Consider the following 10,522-nt stretch of genomic DNA (forward strand, 5'->3'; position numbering starts at 1 on the left):
AATGTAAATATATATATATATATATATATATAACACAATATATTATATAATATATAGAAGAGTATTATTATATATATATTATTTAAGGTTTTTTTTTTTTATATATATATATATATATATATAATATCTCAAGCATATATATATATTATTTGTGCACACAATTATTAATAATTAAATAAAAATATCATATGTGTATAATATATATAATATTATATTTTTTTATTAGTACTTTGTTTTATCCAAAAAATCCTTAATCCATTAATAAACCATCGATCATTATTTATTTCATTTAAGATATATTATATATATATATAATATATATATAATATATTTATATATTTTTTTTTTTATGTTTCATATATTTAAAAAATAATATATTATTTCATTATATATTTTTATCATACTAGAAAAAAATACTATTATATTATTTTTACATACAAGTTAAAAATATAATAAAAATAAGAAAAAAATAAAATCAATATATATATATATATATATATAAGTAAAAATTAAAAAGGAGATATAATTATTGATCCTTAAATTTAATCATATATTAAATTTATTCTTACTTTATTATTAATTAATTATATGTTATTTGTAAAATATTATTAATTATATTTTACTTAATAAATATTACTTTATTTAAATATATATATATATATATATATATATATATATATATATAAATATATATTTTATTTAATTATTCAACAAGTGAACTCGTAAATATGGAAATAAAAAGTATATCAAAATGTTTATAATAAAATGAGAAATTTTAAATTTATATAAATGTATGCATATATTTTAAGAAAAAATATTTCAAATTTAAAATAATAAAAAAAGAGAAAGCATAACAAAATGAAAGGAAAAAAGTACATTTAAATAAATAAATAAATATATATATATATATATATATATATATATATATATATATTTATTTATTTATTTATATATATTTATTTTTATGTACGTAAATTGTAAATTGGTTATTAATAAAAAAACATTTAAGCATTTATATATTTCCTTCGTCATTTGCGTAGGGGTATAAAAATATATTTTTAATTTAAAAAAAAAAAAAAAAATTTAATAAAATTATTCTTATTTCAAATCATACATTCTTATAATTTATCCTTTAAAAGAATATATATAATATATATATTATAATTGTCTTCACTTTTTTTTTTTTTTTTTTTTTTTATGTTTCAAAATTCCTATGGAATATATAAATTTATTAAAAAAAATAAATGTTATCCATACTTAACAATTTGTAGGAAATTAATTTTTAATTTTAATATCTCACAACCGTTTTTTTATGATACCCCTAATATAGATATGTAGACAATATATAAGAAAAATAATTATAAATATTATGGGAAAATTTAAAAAAAAAAAATAAGAAAGAAAAAATTACATCATTCATATTTATGATAATATATATATTTACATATTTATGTTTTGTCATTATTTTTTAATGAGTTGTTTAAAAAAATTAAAAAAAAAAAAAAAAAAAAATTAATTTTCATAATGATATGATATATAGTTTTAATATTTAAAAAATATATATATATATATATATATATATGATAATTGTATAATACATAAATATAGTTCAAATTATTTTTCAATATGAATTTCTTAAATGTTGTATGAACTATCACTATCTCCATATGATTCATTCTATAAAAGTAATAAAATAAATAAAAATTATAATATAATATATATATGTGTATGAGGATACATATTAAATATATATATATATATATATATATATTTTTTTTTTTTGTCGTTTCATAAACTTACATTTTTACTAGAAGCGTCACTATCAAAATTGGAATCTTGTCTCGATTTGGAATCATCTCCTATTAAGGTTCCCTAAAAGTAAAAAAAAGAATAAATATTTATATATATATATATATATATATAGGTTAATATACTTTTAGAAAATATAGTAATATTTTTTTCCTTTTAAAACATGTTGCTTTTTTTTACCTTCAATTTTTTGCTGGGTGTTCTTTTTCCTGCACTTCCTTTATTTGGTGTATCCTTCTTATCATTATTTTTCATCTTAACTTTTTCAGATAAGGTTAATCTTGGTTTTTTTTTGTTTTCTAAAAAATTAAGAAAATGAATAATAAAACATAATATGCGTATAAAAAAATATATGTTTCTTTTTGGATAGAAACATTTCGCAGAAGAAAAAATATATATAATATAATCCGTTTTATAAATTTACATACATACATATATATATATATATATATATATATATATATATATATATATATATATATTTATATATTTATATAATACAAACTATACAATAAAACTAATCTATTTACATAATACATATATTTATATTTATATTTATATATTTATATAATACAAACTATACAATAAAACTAATCCATTTACATAATACATATATTTATATTTATATTTATATATTAAATACCAAGTTCTAATAATTTATTTTTTATTGATGAAAACTCATTAACATTAATAGTTTTATTAGGTGATATAGTAATATTTATATCATCATTTACATTATCATTAATTTGTATTGAACTATTTAATTCACTATTATTATCATTAGTACTATCAGCAATTTTCGGTTTTTTTTTTCTTGAATTTTTGTTAGTAGATTTATTATCTACATTATTACTACTAAACTCATTATTTTCATCATTTAATCTATTAATTAATGGTGTATTATCTGTTAGATTATTATTATTATCATCAAACGTTTTTGATACGGATAAAGTATTATCTAATTCGTTACTATTTAAATCATCTGCCTTTCTTAATCTTTTTTTACTATTATTAACATTATTTGATGACGTTGTTGGTTTTTTATTAGTATTTTTTTTTATATTTAATGTATTAACTAAGAATTCACTACTATCTGATGTATCACCTCCTTCAGATTCTTCATCACTAGATAATTTTTTTTTCTTTTTCTTCTTTTTCATTGAACTGGGTCCTTGTTTTCTAGCTACCTTGAATTTATTACTTTCTTCTCTATTAGATAATTCCACATTTCTTTGGAATTCTATAGCTTCTTCAACTTTTTCAATATCTTTGAGCCACATTGTTTCAACTGTAATATTTCTTAAGATTTCTAATTCTCTTTCTTTTTCTTTAAGTTGTGTTAATAAATCTTCAACCTTTTCTAAGGTAAGACTAAATATAGGCATACTTAATAAATAATCATAATCCTTAACAGTAATACCAGCAATTATTTCTTCATTATCTTCAGGGTTGTCAGCAGCATCTAATAGCTCTTGTTCAAATATTTCTTCTTTTTTTATTTTATTAATATCTTTATATGGGTCGTAACCTTTTCTATATAATTCTTCTACTAACACTTTTTTTTTCTTCTTATTTATTATTAATTCATTATTAACTATAGCTAAAATAAATTTCGTTTTATTACTTATAATTCGTTTTTCCTTTTCTAGTTTAGATATTAAATAGCTCTTCCTATTTTCATAAGCTTTTAATCTTTGATAACAAAATTCTTTAAGAATATCTAACTCTGTAGAATATCTCTGTAATTTCAAATTTGGATCAAACAAGGTCATATTTGTAGTTGTTAATGTACTTTTTAATTTAAATACTTTTTCTAAACCTTCTTCTTCAGCTTTCTGTAACTTAGCTGGATCCATTTTTATAGTAAAACATATATCTTCATGTGAACTATTATCAATATAATCTAATATGAGTTGATGTTTTTCATCTGTTAATAATTCTTCTAAAAATTCTTTATAATCTTGGGTCCATTTTTTTATTGGCAACTCTGTTATTTCTAATGTATCATTATCAATTTTGTTAATAATACCTATAGTTTCATATCCCGTTTTCCCATTAGATTCTATTCTACCTTTAAAATCTTTATACCATGGAACCATAGGTATTAATGGATCTTTATTTATGTATCTTTTAATATTATCAATAATATCTTTATAATTATAATTCGGTATAAATGAAGAATATCCTGTACCAATACCTTCACAACCATTTACTAATATTGTTGGAATCACTGGTATATAATATTGTGGTTCAATTTTCTGTCCTTCTTCATTTAAATATTTTAATATGGGATCATCGTATTCATTAAATATACTTCTGGTTGAGCTTGCCAATTTTGTAAATATATATCTTGCTGCAGATGCATCTTTACCACCTTCTTTTCTACTACCAAATTGACCACAAGGTTCTAAAAAGTTTATATTATTAGATCCGACAAAAGTTTGAGCCATATTTATAATCGTTTGTTGTAAGGAAGACTCACCATGATGATATGCACTATGTTCTGCAATATAGCCAACTAACTGTGCCACCTTACATTCATTTCTTAAATTTCTTTTAAAACATCCATATAAAACTTTTCTTTGTCCAGGTTTCCATCCATCCATAATATTTGGTATACTTCTTTCTGTATCATATCTTGAATAATATATTAATTCTTTATTTACAAAATCATAATAAGATAAATCCTTTTCTTTATGATCAACATATGAACCTAATATAAAATTTTGTAACCATAATTTTCTATCTTCGATTCTTTTTTTACTAAATGCCATATCTATAGAATCACCATCACGATCTCCTGTCCATAAAAACATTATTTTATGCTTTTTAATATCTGAAAAATATTGTTTAAATTCTCTATCAGTAGATGTACCAAGACCTTTGTAATATTTTATTTTCCATCCTAATAAGTTCGTATTTTCTTTCCATTGTTCATATTCAGCTATGGTAAAAAAAGAATATTCTTGGCTTCCTTTTTGTACCTTAACAATTGGTGTTACAAATTCACTAAGAAAACCTTTATGTTTTAATAAGCTTGGCCAAAATTTATGTATCATATTAATAAGTAATCCTTTAATATGTGAACCATCATAATCTTGATCTGTCATAATCATTAAAGATCCATATCTTAATCCTTTAATATCATCTTTATTTTTATCAGTAATATCTAAACCCATAATTCTAAAAATATTTTGAATTTCTTTATTATCCATAAGTTGTTTAAATGAGGCATCTCTTACATTTAATAATTTCCCTTTTAGTGGGAAAACTCCATATTTATCTCTACCTACAATAGATAATCCAGCTAAGCAGGAAGTTTTAGCACTATCTCCTTCTGTTAGAATTAGTGTACATTCTTGACTATACTTACTACCAGCATCATTAGCATCTTCTAATTTAGGTATTCCTATAATTCTTTCTCTAGCTTTTGATGAGCCTGCTTTCATTTTTTTCTTGAGTTCAACTTGTGCTTTAGCTTGTGCCCATAAGAGGATATTACTAAGTATAGGGCTTTTCAAAACATTATTTATGGTTTTATCAGATAAAATACATTTACTACCAAATTTAACTGGTTTTGTGGTTAATGTTTCTTTTGTTTGTGAATCGAAAGTTGGGTTAACAATCAAGCAGTTAACAAAAACCCATAAATGGTTTCTAATATGTCCTGATTTAATTTCCATACCACCTTTGTTTTTAGCATTAGCTTTTTTACTAAGTGAAGATAATAATTGTTCAACAATATAATTAACATGTGAACCTCCCTTGGTTGTACATATACTATTAACAAATGATACTTGTTGAAATTGGGATCCATCAGATTTAGAAACAACAATTTCCCATCTATGTTGTTTTTCATGTATTTTAACAATTTCATCTTCATCATTATTATTATTATTATTATTTTTTGTTGGTGTTCCATCTGCAGGTTCATTTGACAAACTAACATCCAAATTATCATTGGTCTGATTTGCATTTTCATCATTATTATTATTATTATTATTATTATTGTTATCATTTTGTCCTTTATTATTTTTATTATCATTTGAATTATCTTTTAAATATAAATCTACATAACTTTTAAAATCCTTAACAGCTAATCTTTGACCATTTAAATAAACTCTTACACTACATGTCCCAGCTAAATCATATACTCTTTTAAATAATAAACTTTCTATATCATCATCCATTTCAGTCATACCAAATTTGTTTAAGTCAGGTTTGAATGTAACCTTAACATAATCTTTACCATTATAATTTTTTATATGAGGTTCAGAAAATTTTGACATATTATCTGACCATGTCATTTTAAATTCCTTTTTTCTAGAACTATCTCCACATTGTACAATAAATTCTTTACTAAATATATTTGTTAATTTTGCACCGAAACCATTTCTACCTCCTGTAATACGATCTTCTGCATCATCATAATTATCAGAAGTTAATAATTCTCCAAAAATCATATGTGGTACATATATATTCATTTCTTTATGTATATCTACAGGAATACCTTCCCCATCATTATATACACTTATTCTCTTATTTTCTTTATTTATTTCTATTTTTATACATGTCATAGGATTCTCGCTCTTCTCTTTTTCTCTTGCTTTAACATCTGCTGCATTTACTATAATCTCGTCAAAAATTTTATACAAACCTGGTACATATGTAATATTCTTTTGAACCATACGATTCTTTTCTTTATTCCATACCCATAATAATTGAGTATGCATTTCTACACTTCCTATGTAGGTATCTGGTCTTAACAAAATATGTTCGATTTGAGACTTCTTCTGATACCTCTCCTCAATCGTTTTATTTTTCGCCATTTTAAAAAAATAAATAAATAGAAAAAAAAAAAAAAAAAAAAAAATATATATATATATATATATATATTATAAAATGAAATGAAAAAAATATATAGGTGCTTTCATATGCTACAACTTTTTATATATAGTCATGCCTGCAATTAGATATACAAATCATATATATAATATATATATGTTCTTATATATATATATATTTATATTTTTACTTTAAAAAAATATAATAAATTGTTCTTTAATTTAAGGAACCACTAAAAATAACTAAAGCTCAAAAATAAAAATATAAAATAACGAACAAATGGTTAAAAAAAAAACCACACAAATATATATGGTCGTCAAAATGTTTTGTCAATGTTCATACCAAAAAATAAAATAATAAAATAAAATTTAAAGTATACTTACACAATATATATATATATATATATATACTACTACTACTACTACTACTACTACTACTACTAATAATAATAATAATAATAATAATACTTATAGTTTATATAATTCAATAAAAAAATTGATAATATATTTAAAAAAAATGAGAAAAACATAAAAAGTAAACATATAACCTTTAATAATCTCTTTAGGGATTATTTCTTTTTACAGACGTTCTTTCATACACATATAGATGTATATTTTCATAATATATATATATATATATATAACATATTTCAAACTATTAATTTGGTGGTAAAAGAAAATAAATATATTAAATATAATAAATAAATAAATATATATATATATATATATATATATATATTTATATTATATATAATATACATATAATTATTTTGTCATTATTAAAGCTTTATCACCATGTATTATATATATATATGTAAATCGGTAAGGTAAATATATATATAAATTAAAAAAAAATAAAAGAATCAAACATATATATATATATAATATGTATAATATAAATATATTTATATATTAAATAGTTTTAGGAATTTTTTTTTTTTTTTTTTTTTTTTTTTTAATTAATAGGTATATTATTATTTGACACATAAAAATGAATAAATAAATATATAATATATATATATATAAAAACAACCTCTTTTCTTCTTAAAAAAAAAAAAATATATATATTATATACATATATATATATAATAGCCCTTTCTTTTCTTGCTGTGTTTAATATATTATTACATTATTATACATGTATATTTTTTTATATATTATATAAAAAATATATTTTTTATTACTGCACTTTTTTTTCTTCTAGAACAATTCAATTACAGGATGATTTTTTTTAATACATTTTTTTTTAATCTAAAAGGCACGCAGAAAAAAGAAATAAATTTTAAATCTTAATATATAATATATATAAATAACTTAGAATTTATTATATTTTTATATATATTTACAAATTTATATATGAAAATGAAAAAAAAAAATTCTTACATATATGATTATATATATAATATAATATACATATTATATATATATATATATATATATATAAAACCAAATCAATCTATTATTATACAACTTGAAAGAAAAACTATAATATATAATATATATAAAATATCTTCAAAGTACAGCCACAGAGAAAAAAAAATTCTTTTTTGAGCTTTACCATAATAACTTATTCAACTCTTTTTTAATATTAATGAATATATTATAATATATATATATATATATATATACTATATTAAGATTAATCTATTTATATATATTTTTTTTTATATACATATTAAAATATAATAAATATAAAATTATGAATACGTATAAATATAAATATATATATTTATATATATATATATATATATATTATTTATGTATATATTATATATAATATATATAATATATATATATAAGTTTTTAAACAGATAAAAATTTATTTCTTTATCTTAAGTACCTTTATATAATTTATTTAAATAATATATATATATAATAGAAAAAAAAAAAAAGGGGGCAGTTGGTTGGGTTTATTAAAAATCATGCATTATGTAAAAAAAAAAAAAAAAAAAAAAAAATTAAAAGCATATCATTTATATAATATTATTATATTATATATATATATATATATATAAGTAAATAATAATAGAAAAAAAAAAATAAAAAAAAAAAAAAAAAACACCTATATATTTATATTTGTAAACAAATAATATTAATGTTTATAATATATAATACATACGCAAATATATATAGTATTAATCTAAATAAAAATATATAGAAATCTATAACCTTATATAATTTATTTAATTTATATTTTATTATTATTATTATTATTATATATATAGTATATGATATAATATATATATTTTATGATAAATATATATTTATAATATAATTTTCTTTTCTTTTCTTACCTTATTTTTCATCTAATAAGTTAAACATATAAATATTTATAATATATATAAATAAAAAATTATTATATATAATATAATAATAATATTTATATATATTGTATAATATTATTAAGAATATTTTTCTTTAAAAAGAAAATAAAATATATATATTTATATATTCATTATGGGCATGTAAAAAAAAAAATAATATATTAGTGTAATCTTTTCATCTAATTCTTCAATTTAATATATATATATATATATATATATTAAAAATTATAATAAAAATAAAAGGAAAAAACATTCAAACGTATTATATAGAAGACAAAAATTAAATAATCAAGTTCAGAAAATATAAGAAATATTAGAAAAAAATGTAAATTTATAAATAAATTTACCATAAAAGAAAAAAAAAAAAAAAAAAAAAAAAAATTCAATAAATAATTATAAATATTTACAAATATATAAATAAATATGTATGTTTTTATTTTATTTTTTTTTTATTATTATAATAACGTATTCCAGAAACAATTTAATATATAATGTCTATTATATTTTGCTCATCCATGTACACATAGATATATTTTATAAAAATTAATTTAATATTTTCAATAAAAATATAAAAGATAAATTATAAATTTTTTTATTACATATATATATATATATATATATGTTTATTTGATCGTTATATGATTTTTAAACTTTTCATAAAAAGTAAAAAAAAAAAAAAAATTGTTTTTGCTAATTTAACAAGAAGGGTTCTTTTTCTTTTATTAATATACATATATCTTATTATAAAAATATTAGAAATATATAAATTTTTAAATAATTTATTCATTATGTTAGAATATATATATATATATATTCTTATTTAGAAAATTGTTTCGTATGAATATTTTTAATTTCCTTTTTTGTGATAAAATATATATATATATTTTTTTTTATAATTTATAACTTAAAATATATAATGCATATTTGATCCTTTGTCATTTTTCATTACCAATGGATTTACGATATATATATATATATATATATATGACAAGAAATATATATTTTTATAAAACTTTTTTTACATATACTTAAATCCTGTACATTTATAAATGTGTACGTAGAATACTTAAAAACTCGTAAAGTTATAGTAAAAATTCGGAAATAATTTTAAGAAAAAAATGAATAAAAAAAAATATACTATTCAGTATGAATATTATTATTACATTATATATGTGTTATTTATTTAGTCCTATTATTCTTTTCTTTTGTACTTTAAAAATAAAATATTTAATAATAATATGTAATGATTTTATTTATCATTTTTTTTTAAATATAATAGAAACGTTCTTTAAAAATATAACACATCCTTTATTTGAACATAAAATACACTATAAAAATATATATAATGAATTATTTAATTGTATATATTTTAAAAAAAAAAGGCCATACGTTTATTTACTATATATATGTATAATTATATATATATATATATATAATATTCTTTAAATCAAGTTTTAAAATAAAATGTTTATGATTTTTTTTTTTTTTTTTTAAAAGTTCACAAAAAAAAGAAAAAAGGATATTTTCTAATAGGTTTAAAAAAAT

At 17.9% G+C, this 10,522-nt stretch overlaps 1 protein-coding gene across 1 annotated transcript; it reads right to left on the reverse strand.

Moving 5' to 3' along the window:
- Window positions 1-1,635: 1,635 nt before the first annotated feature.
- Window positions 1,636-6,638, reverse strand: PRSY57_1432800 (DNA topoisomerase II, putative; the record flags this gene model as incomplete). Its single annotated transcript, XM_020115316.1, has 4 exons — window positions 1,636-1,677; window positions 1,801-1,872; window positions 1,990-2,108; window positions 2,453-6,638. The coding sequence occupies 4 exons, from the start codon at window positions 6,636-6,638 to the stop codon at window positions 1,636-1,638; spliced, it is 4,419 nt and encodes a 1,472-aa protein (XP_019969973.1).
- Window positions 6,639-10,522: the final 3,884 nt, after the last annotated feature.

This window comes from Plasmodium reichenowi, chromosome 14 (genome assembly GCF_001601855.1).
Source record: "Plasmodium reichenowi strain SY57 chromosome 14, whole genome shotgun sequence".
NCBI lineage: Eukaryota > Apicomplexa > Aconoidasida > Haemosporida > Plasmodiidae > Plasmodium > Plasmodium reichenowi.